The sequence below is a fragment of the Crotalus tigris genome, unplaced genomic scaffold (assembly GCF_016545835.1).
Source record: "Crotalus tigris isolate CLP2741 ecotype Arizona unplaced genomic scaffold, ASM1654583v1 scf7180000018057.1800818, whole genome shotgun sequence".
Lineage (NCBI taxonomy): Eukaryota > Metazoa > Chordata > Lepidosauria > Squamata > Viperidae > Crotalus > Crotalus tigris.
Window position 1 is genome coordinate 736760 of NW_024096800.1, and position 19787 is coordinate 756546.

The 19787-nt window shown below is 36.3% G+C and overlaps 2 protein-coding genes and 1 long non-coding RNA gene across 11 annotated transcripts in view; 1 reads left to right on the forward strand and 2 right to left on the reverse strand.

The window, feature by feature from the left end:
* Nucleotides 1-243: 243 nt before the first annotated feature.
* LOC120309707 (acid-sensing ion channel 2-like) lies at nucleotides 244-2524 on the reverse strand. Its single transcript, XM_039347224.1, has one exon. It carries the CDS (start codon nucleotides 2298-2300, stop codon nucleotides 1680-1682), a length of 621 nt encoding a protein of 206 aa, XP_039203158.1. The 5' UTR covers nucleotides 2301-2524; the 3' UTR covers nucleotides 244-1679.
* Nucleotides 2525-2636: 112 nt separating this feature from the next.
* Nucleotides 2637-16812, forward strand: LOC120309719. Its single transcript, XR_005557166.1, has 2 exons — nucleotides 2637-3370; nucleotides 6701-16812. It is a non-coding gene; the product is annotated as an uncharacterized LOC120309719 (long non-coding RNA).
* The window catches only part of ATP6V0A1 (ATPase H+ transporting V0 subunit a1), a 61059-nt gene continuing 57823 nt past the window's right edge, over nucleotides 16552-19787 (reverse strand). For all 9 annotated transcript variants that reach the window (XR_005557164.1, XM_039347236.1, XM_039347235.1 and 6 more), the window contains one exon: nucleotides 16552-18231. Coding sequence is in view for 8 of the 9 variants with exons in the window: in XM_039347236.1 (XP_039203170.1) it covers nucleotides 18138-18231 (94 nt within the window). In the remaining variant the exon portion in view is untranslated. The remainder of the gene's footprint in view (nucleotides 18232-19787) is intronic.

Sequence of the window (19787 nt, forward strand, 5' to 3'; positions counted from 1 at the left end):
AACTGTTTTCTGTCTCAACCTTCTAATAATGGACTCCTATTTTGCATGTTATATTATAACATGTTATATGTATATTATAACATGTTATATTATAACATATGAAATGCTTTTACATTATATGTGTGTGTGTGTGTATGTATGTATGTATATATGTATGTATATATGTATGTATATATGTATATATATATATATATATATATATATATATATATATATATAAAATGTAAAGGCATTATTCTGTACTGTTATTAATTAAGGCCCAAACCACTAACGTCCCCTTAATGTATGATGTAATTAAGTCAAAGCTTTCTCTAGGAAAAACTACTTTCTTTCTGTCCAATGTCTTAATCTGACCCCTGCCATGAAAACAAGGGATTGGTGAATAAAGAAATTTACTACATTTTTTTCAACTCTTGGTGACTGTTACATGAGTTTGAGCAAAAAAGAAATTAAAGTTTATTGCAACATTCACTGCCCATCACCTTCGCTTATTTAACTTTTCCAAGAAAGCCAGTGGACAAAATAATTAGTATAGAAAACATTTCTCTAATCTAGTGCCCTTTGTATGTGTTGGGACTTCAAGAACCAGTTTGGAAATTTGGATGATATAAAGTGGGTAAAGAGTTCCTTTCTTCTTCTTTTTTCTTTTTTCTTTTTTTTGTCACCTAAAAAATAATCATCTTGTTTTTCTGATCTTGATCCTCATCTTTAATGGCAACTAGCCATAGCTATGAAACAAGTCACTTCCTTTTTAGTTCCAGGCCTAGATCTACTTAATTTCTATGTTTATGCATTATCTAGTTCCACCATTACTTGGAGATTTGCTGGGGATGATGTATGAAGCAAGTCAACTGAAAAATATTGTATTTACTATGTTGTAGTAATCAAGATATTAATATTTTATATTTATTCTCATACTCCATTCACACATTTGAAAATCAACAATTGATGCTGCAATTATGAAATGATGAATGCATATGGTCAATGAGAATTGAAACAATACAAATCCTACCATCTACATCTTCATCTTGTTGCCCATTACTCAACATTTAGAAGAAATGAAATAGAATAAGTGAGTATATTCAGCATGGAACAGGTTCCATATTTCACTCCCTAATGCTCATAAAACTCTACACTTCTTCTAAACCACAAATCAGAGGTAGGTCACCAACACTAAATTACTATCAAGAAACATTGTCCCAAGCTATCCAATTACAGAATCTTGTGCAGGGATCTGGAAAAAACTTCATATGAAATGGGAAATAATTGTTACCAAGAGAGAAAGGAATAAAAGGATCTAAGTTGTAAGTCATTGTCAACCAGTGGGGTATACATTAACTATATCAGCCAGAATTTACTGTATTATTTGAATACTGCTTTGCTGCCAATCATCATTCAACAGCAAAATAAGCTAGTTTCCTTGAGGAAATCAAAGTGTAATTGAATATTGTCGTTCCTTTCATCAAGGGTCTGAACAGGTCAATAACTAGAGCTAGTTAAAATCTCCCAGGAAACAGTCCTTAATTCCTTAATTTGAATCGACTTCCCATTTTAAATCTCCCAAATTTGCCACAAGGATACCAAGCATACTTCAGTTCAAAACTGCTATCTCACCAAGAGAATCCAGGATAAATATAATTATCAATTCTAGGTACATCCCATTGTAACTGTAACCATTATTAAGGTAATAAGAAAGTAAATCTGTTCCTTGTACTCACAGTTGTAAAATTCTTGTGGCTGCACTCCTGCCCCCGGAACTTGCAGTACAACAGCATCTCCTTCATGTCATGGCCTACACGCCCTAGGAACTCACTCATGCTGAAGACCTTGGCTCGATGGTGCTGGAAGTTAGTTTTCTCTTGCAATATGGCTAGGACTGTTGGGTCAGCAAGATGGGGATGAAGGATTTGTAAATTCACATCCAGCAAAGCTAGAAGGTCACCAGCATGGTACAGATCATTGGTGGTAAGACGGGAGAAGCGGAACCCATTAAAGTTGCAGATGGTGACAGCTGGAAAGACCAAGCTGTTAGCAACCAGCCCATCCACCTTGGTAATATGCTGATAAGAAAAGTAGTAAATCACTCGCTCAGAGCTCTCTACCAAGAGGAGGCCCAGGGAAGCTACAAACGCTAGAGCCCATAAAGCCCGCCGCACAGTCATAGGTCCATAAACAAAGATATGGCGGATTCCATGTAGGGTTGAGGTGTTAGCAAAAATCTGGAGGCTGGAAGGCTGAAGGCTCCCTAGACTTCCCTCACTAGTGCTGTCCTTCAAATCCATGGGGAAAGAATTGGTCATAAAGATACCAATTCTATCCTCTGACTGCAGCCAGCTTCTTGTGTACTCCAGCCCTCACTCATGGGATGAAAGAAGCAGTAGACTCAGAAAGCAGGCAAGATAGCTATGTGTGTGCGTTTCAGTAGCAGTTGGTGAGGTGCCTCCTGCGTGCTTCTCAGCAGCCTGGCAATGATGGGGGGAGGAGGGAAGTGTTTATTTAAAATCCATTGCAACTCTATTGCTTGATTTCCTTGCTGCGATAAAGAGGGCTGGTTTTATTTAGGGAGACACCAAGGTGATGTGGAATAGATGTGGGTGGGAAGGCAAGAATCAACCAATAGAAACAAAGCCCTCCCTCTTTCTCTCTCTCTCTCTCTCTCTCTCACACACACACACACAGAGAGAGAGAGAAAATCTAGTGATGAAAGGTGTGTATGTGTTTGTATAAAGACTGGGTGGAATCTATGCAGCACGCAGTCCATCAGTTAACCAGATCGGAGCTTGCAATCCATCAGTTAATATTTTATATTTAAAGAGCCTGCTGCATTTAACACAGCAACATATTGCAGAACAAAGCTGAGGCTCTTAAAGGATCAACGTACCCCCATCCCCCCTGATTTTCCAGGCTGTTGGATTCCAGCATCTTTTCCTGCTCTCTCATATCAGCCTGCATTCCCTTAACAGAAACCAGCTGGCAAATCTTAATCTGAGAATTCCACACAATTGAAGCCAAGTGAAAGCAAAAGAACAAAACTCACAGGACAAAAGAGTTGAACATGACCAGGCTTAATACCACTGCAAAGCATCTGGGAAAGATTTGACATTTTCACCCTGAGCAGTTGTTGATTCAAGAAGAGAGAGCAGCCAGGATTCTGTGCCAAGTATATTTGGCAGGAAAGATTTGCCAGAAAAGGCATTGCACTTCTCAGCAGCAAATAAGTTCCCTTTTTCTGCCCTTTAATGGTTGCCATCAATCTTGACAGAGTCAGATTTTTCCCACATGAACGTGCATGCTTTTTTGCTTTCTCTCCATCTGACATCCAGGACTGGTATCTGAGAAACAGCAGAAGAGAAAAGTTAAAAACATCAAGGTATGTTATGACTGCAGGCTATTTCAGTTTCTTCTAATAGTTATATATTGTAGACAAATAGATGTTTTGAATTTGGTGAATTGCAGCATTCTTCATATAAAATGATTAGCAATAATCCTAAACAAAATTTATGTCTGAAATTCAAGAGACGGAAGAAAAATGAATGTTTAATATCTTAAATTGAGACCTAGAGAGACTCTCTCTCTCTCTCTCTCTCTCTCTCTGTGTGTATGTGTGTGTGTATATATATTATGTGTGTGTATATATATATATATAATTTGTGTGTGTGTGTATATATACAAGTAGAAAAATATTTATTGGTTGTATTGATTCACTAAATTCTCATAAGTTCATATGTGAGTACATACCATCCCAGCTATTAACATTCATAGCAAGATAGATATGGATATGTGTATGTACATATTTACACAAGCAACAATCCATCAAAATTTAAGCAGTTTAAGACTATAATTCTATATACATTTATCTGGGACTTTTCTGAGTAGATGTATGTAACATTATATTATCATGTTGCTAAGTTATAAGTTCTATTGAACACGCAGAGATTTTTTTTCTCAGAAAATATAGATGAATATGGAGATATTTATTTTAATGAAGGCCTAGATATTCATTTACATCTTACTTACTGAATTAAATAGAAAAATCATGATACTTCAGCTGAATCATGTTTATACTGCTAAGATGAAGCATCTATGCAGCAAAGTTCATAATGGTAAATTCTTCTGTTTGTCACTGATTATGCTATTTTTTTGCTATCTTTCAATATTTATTACCAAATTTGTTCCAAACTTTTATTTAAATAATACTCATAGATTTATCCTTCAAAATAATCCTATGAAGTAGGATCCACATGTTGAGATAATAACTGGCCCAAGGTCAGCCCATCAACTTTAGAACTGAGTTGGAATTTTAAACTGGATCACACTTCACAGTCCAATATTCATTATACTACAAACACTAGCTATTTAGTAAGTTGTGAATGTGATTATTTGAACAAACAGACTGCAAGTTTTTCCTACTTCCATGATTTTTCCATGATACCAAAAATAAAAGACAGGAACTGTTTTAAAGAAAACAGAATTTCAGCAAGGATAGATCATAATATTAAACATGAAGGAGCCTTATCCTTTTATACTTCATTCTTTCCTTATTTTACTCTATATTGGGGAAGGAGTTAAAACAATTTCACATTCTTCTCAACATCATCCTCATCAAGTACATAAAAATATTTTTGAAGATCTATGTTCAACTTTATCCTCTTAAAGTCTAGTTTTTTATCTATTTTGCAATTTCTTACCAACGTGTAATTTGGGGCTTTTCCCCCAATCTGAAATTTTACATTGAGCAGTGTACAATGGATACAGTTGTTACTGCACAGATTTCACATGGCTTTGTACATATTTAAAAGGTAAAGTCTCTCTTAAGCTCACTTCCGAAAGCTACTCGGTTTGGGCTATATACTGTAGTTTAATTTAAGAACAATTTGAAAGTGATTTGTCCTTGCTTTCTTCTAGTGTGCCTATTCATCTGAAAATAAATTGTAGTTTCATAAAATGAATACTTTTAAACAAAACTCTAATGTGGAACCTTAAAATCATTTTGGAACTTCAAGTTTTTCATCAGTGTGGCCTTTATCCATGCCACCTGACAGTTCTGCAGGGAATTCCGGTAGCTGGAGTCTGAAACATCTGGAAAAGTTCAAATTAATCCATAATAAAATTGGCTTGTTTATGGCAGCCATTATAGATTACGAATAATAGTTAATGGCTTAGTGCACCCAAAAATCTCAGACAATCATGATTTATTTATTGAACTATAATTAATGATGCAAAATCACTTTTAGTTGTGTTTTTTTTAAAAAAAAAAAAATCTAATCTGGCAATTTCAGGAGGAAGTAGCTTTAAATGCAGTTAAGTTCTACCAAGTATGCCATGCAAGTTCAAGGAGGCATCTATTTTGATACTGCTTTTTTTTAAAGTATATTTTATCTAAGTCATTAAATGAGTACTGCACTTAAAAGACACGTTTAAACTGAAACAGTGACAGACCATACATTATTCCTGTTCTAAAGAATTGATAAATTTGGTCTCTGATCATTCAAATAATGTTCCTTTTATTTCTCCTTATCCATTTCTCTGCTTATCCAAGATTTCTGCAAGCAAGATTAGAGACATAGTAATGTAAAATGTACATGGGCAGAATATGGAATTGCATGTCAGCATTTGCATTTCAAGTTGCAAGCTCAATATTGGGTTATGTTGGAAGAACCGTCAATTTAGAATAGGTAATAAAATATAACAGTACTTGGATAAGAAAAATGCCAAATTAACTCCAATAGAAATTATTATGTTAATTCATTTAAACTATTTTTGAGAATCCATTCATTATTAACAAATAGTGATGATATCAGTACAGTTCAGAAAATGTGGGTTTTCTTAGTGACAGTATGGAAGTGGATTATCACTGCCTTCTTTCAGTAAGTTTTTTTCTCTGCATAGATTTATATTCCTGTTATTTCTGTATTATAATATCCAGACCTAAGCCAATGTTGCATGGTAAGTAATAAATAAGATTGAGACTGGAGAGGCCTATATCCAAATGGCTAGGACTCTTATGTGTGATTTTTGGCCAACACCTTCTCTTCCAGTCCAAACATGTGGGGATTCTCACATATTATTTATTTAGTTATTAAACTTTTATGCTGCCTATCTTATTTTAAGGTGATTCCATGCAGTTTTCAATCAATAAAGCATCCATATAAAACATTAAAACAATGAATAACATTGAATTTGATTTAAAAATTGCTAAACAATGGGAAGGAAGGGAGCAAAATACACACTTGGGTAGGTTTTCATCTTACTTCATTATTAACCACTTCCAGAATAACATGCAGTCATTGGGGCTCCAGACCTCTTGGCAGAGTCTTCCATTTCAGGCCCTTTTAGAAGGCTAAAAAGGTGGGTGCAGATCTCATTTCTAGTGGTGGGGGAGGACATGATGTTCCAGAGGGCAGGAGCAATGACAGAAAAGACTCTTTTTCTGAACCCCACATGAACATTCAAAGGAAAAAAGCAATATAAGTTAAAAAAACTAAAGCAGATTAAGAGACTAAAGTCTTTTTCATTACATTATCACTACTGTAATTTGTTACAGAAGGGGGGGGGGTTCTGTTTTTAACGTAGTTTCTGCTTCTTGTACCTAACAATTTTCTTTTCCAAACATTTTAAAACAACATTGGTAAATCAGTTCTGTTTTTAATATAGTTTCTGCTTCTTGTACACAACAATAATCTTGTTTACTCTTTCCCAGGGCTTCCTGAGGCCAGTCACCAGAGAGCAAACAAGATGGTGAGCAAGGGTAATTCAGAAAGTCCCTCCCTCCCTCTTTCATTGGTCAATTCAAGGAGGGGAAAACACCTGCCCTTTTTACATCTGTCTGTCACATTATACTTTTTGCTCTAATTAGCCAAAGATCTCAACACTTCAAATGGAGAGACAGAGGAAACTTTTACTGCAACTCAAATTTACCCCGTATTAAAGCAATTCTTATAACCTTTTAAAAGCTGTAGGAGATGAATATCAGGCTGGAATTCTTCTGTTATTTCCCCTCCATTTTAGAATTTTTTAAGAACAGGAGATGGCAGTGTTTAGTTCAGATCTCACAGTATTTTTGATTAAAATGCTAACTCATCAGTTTTCATAATTACAATAGTGTAGAGAGGGAAATAAAATAAAGGCCAGCCATACTCATACCAAGATTTATTGAAGGACTGTGGAGAAAAGAATTTGCTCCCTTTTGAGACCTAAAAAATTAATGTGAAGAGGACATGTATTCTTTCAATTAGCATTTTTTAATTGCAAAGAAAGACAAGTCATGATCATTTTAAACACTCAGAATTCAGGCCCTATTCAAAATGGAAGAGCCTAGCTTTCCTTCTACATCTAACTCTCCCTAACACAGAGAAAAACAATATTTTAGGCCCAGCCTGAAGCCAGGCAAAGGAGCAGCTGATTCACAGCTCACACTTACCTCACACTGTCCCAGACACTGTATAATAGCACTTATACATATTTTATGAAAGATAACATATTCTATCAACATGCAATAAAACAAAACTATATATAATGACTAGCCATAAATCATATACTCTAAAAATGTTAAATGCAAAAAGAAATGTTTTGGGTATGTCTTTTAGGGCAATCCAGAGCTTCCTCTGCTAACAGACACCACAGACGAGCAATAAGGAAAAAAATGATGGTGCAACTAAAGAATTTTAAATTCTTCATGTTCCATCTACCCTCCAAGCAGTTCTGTGCTTTATTATTGTTATACTCTAGTTTGCCAATTATGATTTGTGCACACTGTTTCCTGTTTGAAATTTATTTAAAATATGTACCATCACTCTGACAGGAATAAAACAGAGTTTACTTTTGCTTTCAAATATTTTTCCTCAGAAATAAATAATTTTGTTGAAGGGAAATTACTGCTTTAAAGGACATTATTAAACTTAGCAGTTGTAGTATAGGTCCTTTGGCAGAATGATGTAACAGCCTTGTAGCCTGTGCCAGTTTGGAGTTGGTTCAGGTGCAAAAGCTGGAGACTTTTTTCCTCTGGGACCCAACCTTCTGGGGAAGGTTGAGGGACTTTACTGGACTTTGTTATAGCCATGCCATTGGGCAGTCGTAACCCATTGTCAACATTCCAGCCTCAGAATTCTTTAATCTGTGTAAATAAAATACAACTTTCCATTCCATCCTCATTCCAGCATTTCAGTATCAGTGGAAGACACTATTGCTTTAAGAACAATAAAACTCTGATCAGCATTTCTATATAAATGGGGTGAGACGATCAATTTCATTTCCAACAACAAAGGATCTTGGTCCACTCTGATAAGCCCAGATCCCCAGGGCTTTCTCCCACACATATGTGCTACAAAACTCTAGGAATAGAAAAGGGAAAATAAATATAGCAACAGAAAAAGCAGTGTTCTAAAGAATTTACCTTTAGGAGATGAGCAAAATAATACACAAGTCCCTAAAAGTATCTTTGCTGGCAAGCATGCAGGAACAGGTGAACATAATGCAAGAGACATAGCCAGCATTAAAGATTTATATTTTGAATCCCTGTTCCAGATCCTTGTACACCTATTTTTGAAAACAGAATGTGTGAACACAAAGAACAGGATTTTTTTTTCTTTTTGCAGCACTAAGACTGCTTTATGGAATAGGACTGCTATTTAAAATGGAATTGGCTGCAGCAGTTGCTCCAGTTTGAAATGTTATTTAAGGCTCATTTTTAACTTTGACTATTTTAGATGAAAGTTTTATGTAATACCATATTTATTGCCTGCTGTATTTTTATAGAAAACCTGGAAAACCTATTCTAATTTGTAGTGATAATACTAGAATTCTGAGCCAGGATGAGGAAGCATAATATGCTTGTTGAGTGCTTTGGATGGGGGTACCGTACAGGCAGTGAATGACTTACAAGTTTAGTTGACACATATCTCAAAAATTGTGCTTGATGCAGTACAATAAAAGAATCTGCAGAGAAAAGGTCCAGTTGCAATACATGAGCAACAGATGGCAGCAAAATCAGAGAAGAAACAAGGCAGTGAAACTGCAGAGCAGGAATTCTGAATCCTTTCCAGCCCTTTTACCAGCAGAGGCCAGAGAAGGCATTTGTATTTCCTTTTGGGAGATATTGGGTTGTGTACATTTTGTCCTCATGAAACAACCAGGGTGTGTCGTACAGCCTGTCTCTGTGTATACCATGGTATATACACATCATTAAAGTGTGTACCATGGGGTTGCTTCCAAATGTATGAACGAGAGGGAGTATAATCAGGTTGTGTAAATATGGGTTTTGTCTGTGTTCTTCTGTTTTCACTGGTGCTATGTCTGTGCACAAGTACGAGTGAAGGACAAGCTGCATTTGCTCTACTCTGTGGGTGGGTAGGAAAGGGGCTTAGAAAGAAACAAGCTGTTTTCAAACTGCTTCTTCCATACAGAAGCATTGATTTTTTTTTCCAGTTTTGCTTTCTCTGTAGTTTCCAGTCAGATCTGTTCTGTCTTTGATCTTGATTGTCCTTTCATTGTGCTGTTCTCATTTCACAATTATTATTGGGATGAAGAGAACCTAAACTTCTCCAACATCATTTCTTTCCAACTTCCCACTGGACAGGAAATAATTTTAAAAGGACAAAGGAAATAAAATTACACTCTCAATTCAGGTTCAACATCTATTGATTATATACATGCATCCTGCTGGGCACTGTGTCTTTGGAGTCCCAATGTAATCTAGTTTCTAGCCCTGGAATTCCCAGATATCCAGTGGTGGGATTCAGCCAGTTTGCACCACTTCGGCAGAACTGGTATCTAATTTTTTGTTGCCCAGGCCCAGAATGGACTTCATGAAGCGGCATCCATACAGAGAACCGGTTGTTCATATATTTGAATCCCATCACTGCAGATAACCCCCACCTCATCTCAATGCTAAGATAGTCCCTGCTTAGTTTCTTACTTACCAGCCAAGGTCAGTTAAGCACAATCAAGCTGAGGCTGAACAAATTAGGCCTGCAATTAATAGCTTGATCATACATCATGATTGGTTGATGAGTGGTACAACTGTCTAAAATAGATGCTGACATTTGCTCTGAAAGTATTCAGTTTTGTTTTTTTATTTCTTTTCCTCAAGGCTCTTTTCTGGAGAGATTTCACTCATTAAACCTGTTAGAATTCTGTTTGGAAGCTTCTCTCTAGCAAGGGACACAGCCTTTTTATTGAATGTATAAATATGAAATTAAAGAAGCACAAAAAGTTGACCATGGAAAGATTGCATTGGCTTTCCCATTGTGGATGTTAGTGAAATGCACAATAACACACTGAGTAACATACCCAAACTTGGTTGAGTGTGGGCAAGCAGGAATTTTAACAAAGAAGGCAGACAACAATGTATGAGGAATCCAAATCTGTGGTAGTCTGGAGATGAACAGAGTTGCCTAAAGCTTCTTATCTGCTCAGGGCATCCCACATTTATGGGGCCCAATAACTGGCCCTGGCAAAGGCCATCTTAAGATCCTTTTATCAAGATTTTTAATCTTTCATTCTCTACGGATAATAAAAATAATGCTGCCACAACAGAGGAATTTCATAGTGTCAAATAATATATTAAATGTCAAGTTGCACTTTATTAATAGTAAGAGTGCTTTATAAACAAACTATTTATAAAATAAAATACGGTACAAAACAAAATTTTAAAATCATGCCCTGAATAGTAAAATGGAGCAAGGATAAATACAGTTATGAATGTTACAAATGTTTTAGTAAAAATACTGAAAAATGAGCATAGATCTTTTCCAAATAAAAATCTAACACAGGCATCAGAGGTGAAAGAAATTATATATAATTTTTATATATGACTAACATAAAATAAATAGAAGTGGTAAATGAAAATTTTATAAATGATGAGGATATAAATTAATGGAAAGGAAATATTTTTAAGGATTAGAAGGTTAAAATAATAATTGGTTGAAAGAATGAAGACTATTGAGGAAAAGGGTAGACACTGGGAAAATACAAAATTCACAAGCATTTTGCTGTTACCACCTTAACCAAAGTTCTTCAAACATTTCTGTTCAGTTGAGACTGAAGTAGCCACACCACAGAGAGCTGAATAAACCATTGTGTAAGATTCAGCCTGCTTTCCCCAAGCACTGTCATCACACAGCCCCTAATAAAGTATGATTACATAAAGATCTCTGTTATTCCAGTTTTCTTTCCCACCAACCATGAATGGATTCCATGTATGGGGAGAAACTAGGTGGAAAAAGCTTAAATGAGTGCCATAAAGCTTCAGGAAACCCAGATTCAATTCCAATTGTTTCAGGATGAATTCATTTTACAAATGAAAGGCATTTGGGATAATGGGCATATTTGGAATTTCAAACAATAGAGTAGAGCAGAGCAGAATATTCTTTATTGGCCAATTGTGATTGGACACACAAGAAATTTGTCTACAGTGCATAAACTCTCAGTGTACATACAAACAGCAAAGTAATATAATCATAAAATACCAGTAGATGAAGGTAATAGGAAAGATGAGAAGGATAATAGTAATACAGCCATAGTACATAGGTAAATATTTTTAGATATAAGACAATGCTGAGGGGATTAGATGTTCAGTAGAGTGATGGCATGGGGGAAAATTATCTCTATGTCTAGCTGTTTTTGCATACAATGCCCTATAGCAGCATCCAGAGGGGAAGAATTGAAACAGTTTATGTGCAAAATGTGAAGGGTCTATAGACATTTTCTCAGCCCTCTTTCTGGCTTGTGCAATATACCAGTCCTCAGAAGACAGGCTGGTTGCAATTGTTTTTTTTTTTTTCTACAGTCCTTACTATCTTTTGAAATCTGAACCTGTCCTATTTGGTTGCTGTACCAAACCAGAGAGTTATCAATAATTCCTCGGTAGAACTGTATCAGCGGATTCTGGGGCAGTCTGAGGTTTCTGAATTGGCTCAGGAAGAACATTCTTTGCTGTGCCTTTTTAATGATGGGTCTAATGTTAGGTGCCCATTTCAAGACCTGGGGGATTATAGAATCCAGAAATATGAAGGTCTCTACTGTTGAAACTATGCTGCCTAATATTGTAAGAGGTGGTAGAATAGGAGACCTCCTTCTATAATCTACTATCAGCTCTACAGTTTAAGTATGTTCAGTTCTAGATTGTTCCAGCTGCACCACAGGGCCAGTTGTTCAACCTCCCATCTGTATATTATTACTATACTACATTACAGTATATTATTATATTATATATTACTTATGTATTAAAACTACATCTTATAATTTATGAATTGTTGGCTCAAACATATCCTATGAACTCCATGATGTATATTCACAAAATAACTGCTACTATCAGCAAAACCAATCACATCTTTTTATTTTGTAATAGTTATGGGTTTTATATTGGGTCCAGAAACATTCTTAGAAGATGCTGAATATTCTGCTTTTCTTTCCATTAATTTTTAATTAAAACAATGTTTTGATGGCATGCAGCCTGTAAACTGCAAAGAAATCTCAGAGCAGTGCTGTTCCCCATGTTACCTACCTTAGCTTAGAAGAAATACCAAGTCTCACCACAGAACCACAGTTTGACTTGGGATCCAGCCAAATAAAATATACACCCTTCCTAGAGGTGGTAATACAAGATTTAATCTTGTTCCCCCACTCCTCAAATTTTAAGCAACCAGCTACTTTCCTTTTCATCATGTTGCTCTTTTCTTCCCCACTTTTCCAAGACCTGTTTGAGAATGTTGTTTTTAAATATGGGGGGAAGTAGGGGGAGGGACTAATTATCATTTGGACTTGCCAGAAAAGGATGGTGAACTAAGTTAAAGTGATGGGGTCAGAGGGCGAGAGAAAGACAGAAAGACAGGCAGGCAGACAGACAGACAGATAGACAGATGTCATTTTAATATTTTATTTTTATAAGAGACACTTGTCCTTCAGGGGTTTGACTGGTGCTTTTCTGCCAGTCTGGGCATTGGAGATGGAGGTGAATAGCAACTATGAAATCCTTCACTGAAATCAGCAGAAAAACCAGGTAATAGTAGCCCATTCAGCTTCTCAATAATTTCAGTAACCTGTTAATTGCCACTGCCCTCTCACTTCTCTCAAAATGTGGCAACAATTACCCACAGGTTTACACCCCCTCACCACAGTGGCAAATTTCTTCTTTTTTCTAAAGGTATTGGAAATCTAATCTTTCTGGAAGCTGCTCTTTCTGCTTCTCTTTAGAAATGATAATGACTCATTTGATAATTCAGAGGTGCTCTTGATTTTTTTATAACATGCATTAACTGCAAACTTGTCTTATAATTACCAAATTGTTTCTTTTGTTAGAAGGGCCTTGCAATACATTTATTCATTCATACATACATACATACATACATACATACATACATATAAATCTTTTATATAAATACACAATTCTAGTCATTTATTTATATAAATCCATCAACATACATGGCACTTTAAAAAATGCAAGCAGATTAATCACTGTCCCAAGTGTTTGCAATATAAGATTGACAACAATAGTATAAAAATAGAGAAACATTTGTTCCAGAGAAGAGAACATTTATATGAGACAGACTCCAAGTAAAATTAATCATATGATGTCAACAATCTTGCAAAGGGAGAAACCTAAAAAATAATGCATGAGAGAAGGTAATTAAAAATAAAGCCCAAGGCTCAACAGAGTGCAACAGGACAGAAATAAATAGTATTGGCCTAGATTCTGATATAAAGCCTTCAATGAAATCAAGGAGAGTTGAGTTTATTGTACACAACCCATTGGTTGGGTTCATTCAACATGGTTAAATCAGGTTATACGACCAACTGTTGTATTTATACAGTATAAATATTACAGCCAAATACATCATATTATGGCTTAATCTAGAAGTCTGCTGCAAAGCCAAGATTTGTTGCAATTCATTTTTGGTTATTACAAATAAATGAATCAGTATATGAACTATATTAAAGGTAAAAACAAGTGTATTTATTTATCTTTGAAGTATGGGGCAAGGTTATTTTAAATTGGAGCACTCACCCAAAATTCTGATTTCAATGTATATTTGCACAGATTAATATTCCATTACAAGTAGTCCTTGACTTACGACCACAATTGAGCCCAAAATTTCTGTTACTGAGACATTTGTTAAGTGCGTTTTGCCTCATTTTACTAAGTTGTTAAGTGAATTGCTGCAGGTGTTAAGTTAGTAACACAGTTGTTAAGTGAATCTGGCTTCCCCATTGACTTATATGAGTCAGCATATTTACCAAGCAACAAAATTTTGATCATGTGACTAAAGGGATGTTGTAATGGTGCTAAGTGTGAAAAATGGTCATAAATCATTTTTTTCAGTGCCATTGTAACTTTGAACAATCAGTAAATAACTGTTGTTAGACAAGGACTATCTGTATATACTTCTCAAGCTAAACATAACACAGCCAATTTACCACATGACCTATCTTTCCCAAGAACAGGCTTATGGCTACAAACTGTTCCACAAACCATATGGCCCTTCTTCCTGCAGCCTAGGTAATGGGTAATGAGTAACAGATTCAGAGAGCATCTAGTAAGAAGTCCTAGACTGGGTTTGTCTTTCTCCACAGGAACAGAATGAAGCACAAGAGAGTCCATCCCAATCATAGCCTACCAACAAATTCTTCCAGAAGCTGGAATTTATCTATTAATAACAAGAATCCTTTTTTTTTATCTCTCTAAAGAATTGAAATGTCCTTGAGATGGATAATTGTGAACTATGAATGAAGCAATTTGGGTTATGGCAAAGAAAAAAAGGTTTAAAGTTCATGTGATTTCAAGAACCAATTCCTGGCACTTTCTATTGCAACAGAAGGTATTACAGCAGAACAAGCACACATATTGAAATGTTTGCTGTCTCACAATTTTTTTTAATATGGGTCTCTGACTGGTTGCAAAGTTCAGTCTCTAGACCATGTACAAGGAAATATCTTGTTAACCATTTTGCAGCACCACAATAGAGAAATATTCAAACTATGCCAGACATATCTGATAAATGGAGATTTTTTTAAAGCATGCACTCAGAGCAGCCAAGCTCTGAAAAGGGAGGAGGGCCCTGCCTGCCTTAGACCTCTGTCTTTCTCAATTGATCTGCTGGTCCCCATGGAGGCTGTCCTAGTTTGAGAATAACTGATTTTATATATTATTAACATAAATCATTTCAATTCTGTCTGCTAATTGGGGAATTCTGGGAGTTGAAATCAGCACGTTTTAAAGATGCCAAGTTTGAAAAATGCTGTCACAGATGGCCTTATAGCATTATATTAAATGAACACTTTCCTGCTAATGACACTGCATAAGATACTTGTACTCATCCACTGCCTTCCCTAACCATACCACTTCTGTATGATGTTTAGTTTGGATAAGCTGGATTTTTGCCTCCATTTTATTCTCCAAAAGCAACATTTGTTGTTAGTTCCTTTTTTGATTTAAGATATTAAAGCACAGTTACTTTTGGGAAATTGTGCACCTACCTTTGAGTTGAGAATGGTCAGGCTGATTGTCCTACAGCTAAGTAAAAGTAGAAGGGAATACTTTATTAAGTACCCGAGGTTGCAGTCACTGCTATTAGACAAGCCTTTCCCAAATCTCCAATGTATCGTACTCTCCAAGATGTGGATATAAACTCCTAAAATACCCTAGTCAGTGTGGCCATTGTTGAGAATCTGGAAATTAAGATCTATAAATCCATTTAGGAATATTGGCATTTATTTTTTGTGGATATGAAAAGGCATATTTTGAGGTCAGTCCAAGCAAAAATTTTGTAATGTTGGAATTTACCCTGGAAGATTAAAGAGGCAGAGACCATAGGCTACCATATGCCACAAAAGGCAGCAGATGTGTGGATCTAATAATTCCATGAAAATGAAGAACCTGGTATTGATCAAAGAGATGGGAACATCAAGCAGCTTCAAACTGGGGAATTTCAGAATTCTAAAATATAAAACTGACATGATGTTAATGGCTTTGGTGCTGAAATGGCACTGAGGAGGCTTAGATTTTAAACTCCATCCTCAGTCCTGGGAGCTCATTGGATGACTATTAATTCTTTTAGCCCACCCTACTGCACATTTTGTTTTGTGGGCGAAAATGAAAGGATGAAGTGCTTTTTGTGCCCACTGAGCTCCTGAAAAGAAAGGCAAGATATACATCAAACAAACGAACAAACAAATAACTCAAGAGTCAGTTTGTTTAAAGAAAACTTTTCCACTTTTGTGGGTGGAAAGCCACTGAAGTTTTATAAGCCAAAGGAATACAGAGTAAAACTACTGCTCTGATTTTAGTGGATGGGATTGGACTTCAGCATAATTGAAAGGGATTCATTATAGCAAAACAAAAATTATACCAAAGAGCAAAATTGTGTAATAAATCCCAAAGATTACTAAAAAAGCAAGAACTTTGCTGAGTAATTGATCAGAATTTGGTTTTGTAATGACTATTGTATGGTATTTGTTTTTCTGTGTTCCTACATCCGTATTCACCCACTTCACTTTTAATCTCCCTCATCCATCCCATTCCCCAGATACATTAAAAAAAACACAAGTCATTACAGCTGACTTCAACTGCTTTAATAGATACAGCAATTAGCTGATGACGAAAATAGGGAAAAACTTTACTGCATATTCTAGTTGTCAAAACAGGATTTTTGCATTTTACACAACAGCAACAGCTAGAATTTCACAGTTTCTAATAAAAAGTGTTATTTTTGCACCCTCTTGTAAGGTTATCACATCAAATCAAGGCTCATTCTTTAAGTGCCAATGAAGGGCCCTGAGGTTTTCATGTGAAACACTTTCAGAAAAATGCACATTTATCTAACACAACACAACATGACACTCAGAGAATAAATTTGCATCTTACAGAGGCATATAATACTAGATTCATTCCTGCATCAAAACACACACAAAGAGAAGGCAGGTGTTACCCTCAAGCTATTCCTATTTTCAAGGAGAATCTGTCCTAAGAACATATATACTGCTGCTGTTACTGCTGCTGTCAAGCTACCACACTCTCTTGAATTGTTCAGCTCTAGACATGTCAATAGTAATCAAATTGTTCTCTACAGCAGTAATAGGTGTCAAGGTCATGTGAGAACTGAGGTGAAAGATTCTGACTTTTCTTTGAACAAAACAAGCAATTCAAAGTTTTAAGCAGTGTTATTAAATGTTTTCTTATTAATTAATCATGTGGAGCCAAACAGAGGCCAGCTAGGTAATCAAGTAAGCTGCTTCTCCACCTGCTCTTTTCATCTAGCAAAAAAGATTTCTGACAATGCCAAGATGCAATGTTTTGGGGGGGTCACTTTTCCAGAAAGCGATTGACTTTCCATCTACATTTCCTAGTTTACATCTCAAATGTTACAGAAAAGAGGTTTCCAGGGATTAAAATTATATTTAAAATATGGGAAAAGTCCTGTGCAGGGGCAAATGCTTAAAATGTCTGTCAAATAATAGTGAAGAATCTTTCTGGTGAATTGTCTCCCCTATGGATGTGATTTAACCGAGAAAAAAATGCAGAAAAAGTACTAGCATCTAAGCAGGCTATTGCAAACAGGACTGCTTTTTGGATTGCAAGTTTTGTACTTAGTAAAACTAATCTGTAGGGACTATAAATACCCTTTTGAAAGTTTGAAAGGAAAGTGTGCATTTTGGATGGATGAATAACTGAGCCCCTTTTAATCATCAAGTGTTAGAACAAATGTATGCAATATGTGTGTTTCCCCAAATCTAAAGCAGTTCATAGGACTAGAAACTTGAATTTTTCTCTTTTAGCTACCATGGTTTTGGGGAACAAGACAGCTACAGACCACCAGGTCATCCTCCTTTATGATCACAAACATTCCTCTCTCAGCACTTGTGGCATAAAACCAAAGGCTCATCCAAGACTTGAAAAAAGTACAGTTTAATTTTGGTAGCAATCCCCCCACCCCTGAAATTCTCTGAGTATCCTTTTAGAATTTTCTTCCTTCAATAAAAACTTTAAATGAAATATCACATTATTATCACTAGAATATTGTGGACACAACAGGAAAACTACACATCAGATTATCATTCAGGGAGACTTATAAATATATATGCACACATGCAGGTAAGGGTCTGGATTTAGTGGCACACTTCCAAGCATTATGTCTCCTAGATGATTATTCATCAAATTTCCCATCACGGATGCTGTCAAATGAGAAAGGGAGAAACTTGAACCCAGCACCCATGTAGAATTTATTCTGGAATTCCACCCTGGTAAGAAAAAGACAGATGAAAAGCAGTCATAAATAGCACACTATCATAAATTTTAGAAATTACTTTAAGAATCCAAAGTAATAATGACATTTTATTTCCTAAACAGATAGTCATCATGTAGCAACTGCCTTGGATAGCAACCATTCAGAATATGATAGTAATAAATAGTAGTAAAAATTATATTACAAGCAATGTGCATACTTACATCTTGCACCTTATAACAATGATTCTTCTTATGATTGTTAAATTTTGTTGCATTACATACTGTTCCAAATATTCTATAATCTGCTTGAATTACCATCAGTCCATTTGCAAAAGATTAAAGTTGCATGAAATGCCAGTAGAGAACTACATGCAAAAACATATGTAATGGCACTGAGGACAGTGACAACTTATATACTAATACACTTTTCCCCAATGTGACACCCACCAAATATGCTGATACTGCAATTTCCAGAATATCTAGTAGCATGGCCTTGTAGGCTAGGAATTCAGGAAGTTGCAATACCAATACATCTGGATGTTACCAGGTTGAGAAAGACTGCTCTAATATGTTAACTTTCCTAAAAGATCCCTGAAAGACTATCAAACACTGACATGGTCTAATGCTTTTCCCCAATAAGAACAAGTATAAATACTTTATTTTATAGTGGAGGGTAAGAATCCCTTTTTAAAAGATTAAATCAGTGGTGGGATTCAGCTGGTTCACACCTGTTCGGCATACCTAATTTTTTGTTGAGTTCAGCAAACTGGTTATGATAAATCTGTGTTTTCTAGAACATGTCTGGTTTTCGTTCAACTTCCTTTCAGGCGGGAAAAAAAACCCTCCCCAAAAGTCCAAGAAGGGGGGGAGTGACGGCGAAAGGCTCTGTCTCCACTATGCAACAATCATGTCTGCTGCTGGAGAGGCTTTCTTCGGTCCCTACCACTCCCTTCTCCTCCACCAACTCTGCCATGGCTTGCACCATGACTGGGGGGGGGGGCACAAGCCTCCCATGCCACCTCCCTCTGCCAACTCTGGTATCCCTCTGCCAGCCTTCCGTCACCACCACTGCACTATCTTGCCACCCTTGCATTGGCCCGGGTCTCCCTTTTCCATTCTGGAAATAGCAGCCCTGCTTTCTGCGCCTTCCTCCTGGCAGAAGGGAGGAAAGGAAGGACGCTTCGTATGGAAGGACGCTATGGTAAGCTCCGGGAAAACTACGCCAGCTGGAGTTGGGTAAGGAAGGCCAGGCTCCCCTTTCTCGATGGTTGTGCAAAGCCCTTGAGAAGAGGATCCGCTTCCTGCAGGGCTGGCCCAATCCGCTCAAGGGCTTTGCCAAGAGTCTGAATTTTGATCACGTGACCATAGGGATACTGAAATTGTCATAAGTGTGAAAAAGGTCATAAGTCATTTTTTTCAATGCTATTGTAACTTTGAACAGTCACTAAATGAATTGTTATAAGTCAAGGACTACCAGTAGGATCACAGCTTGTTTTAAGACAATTCTCCACCAGAGAATTGCTATACCCATCTAAAATTCTGGGAAAGAAGAATCTTAAAATCTCTTCTC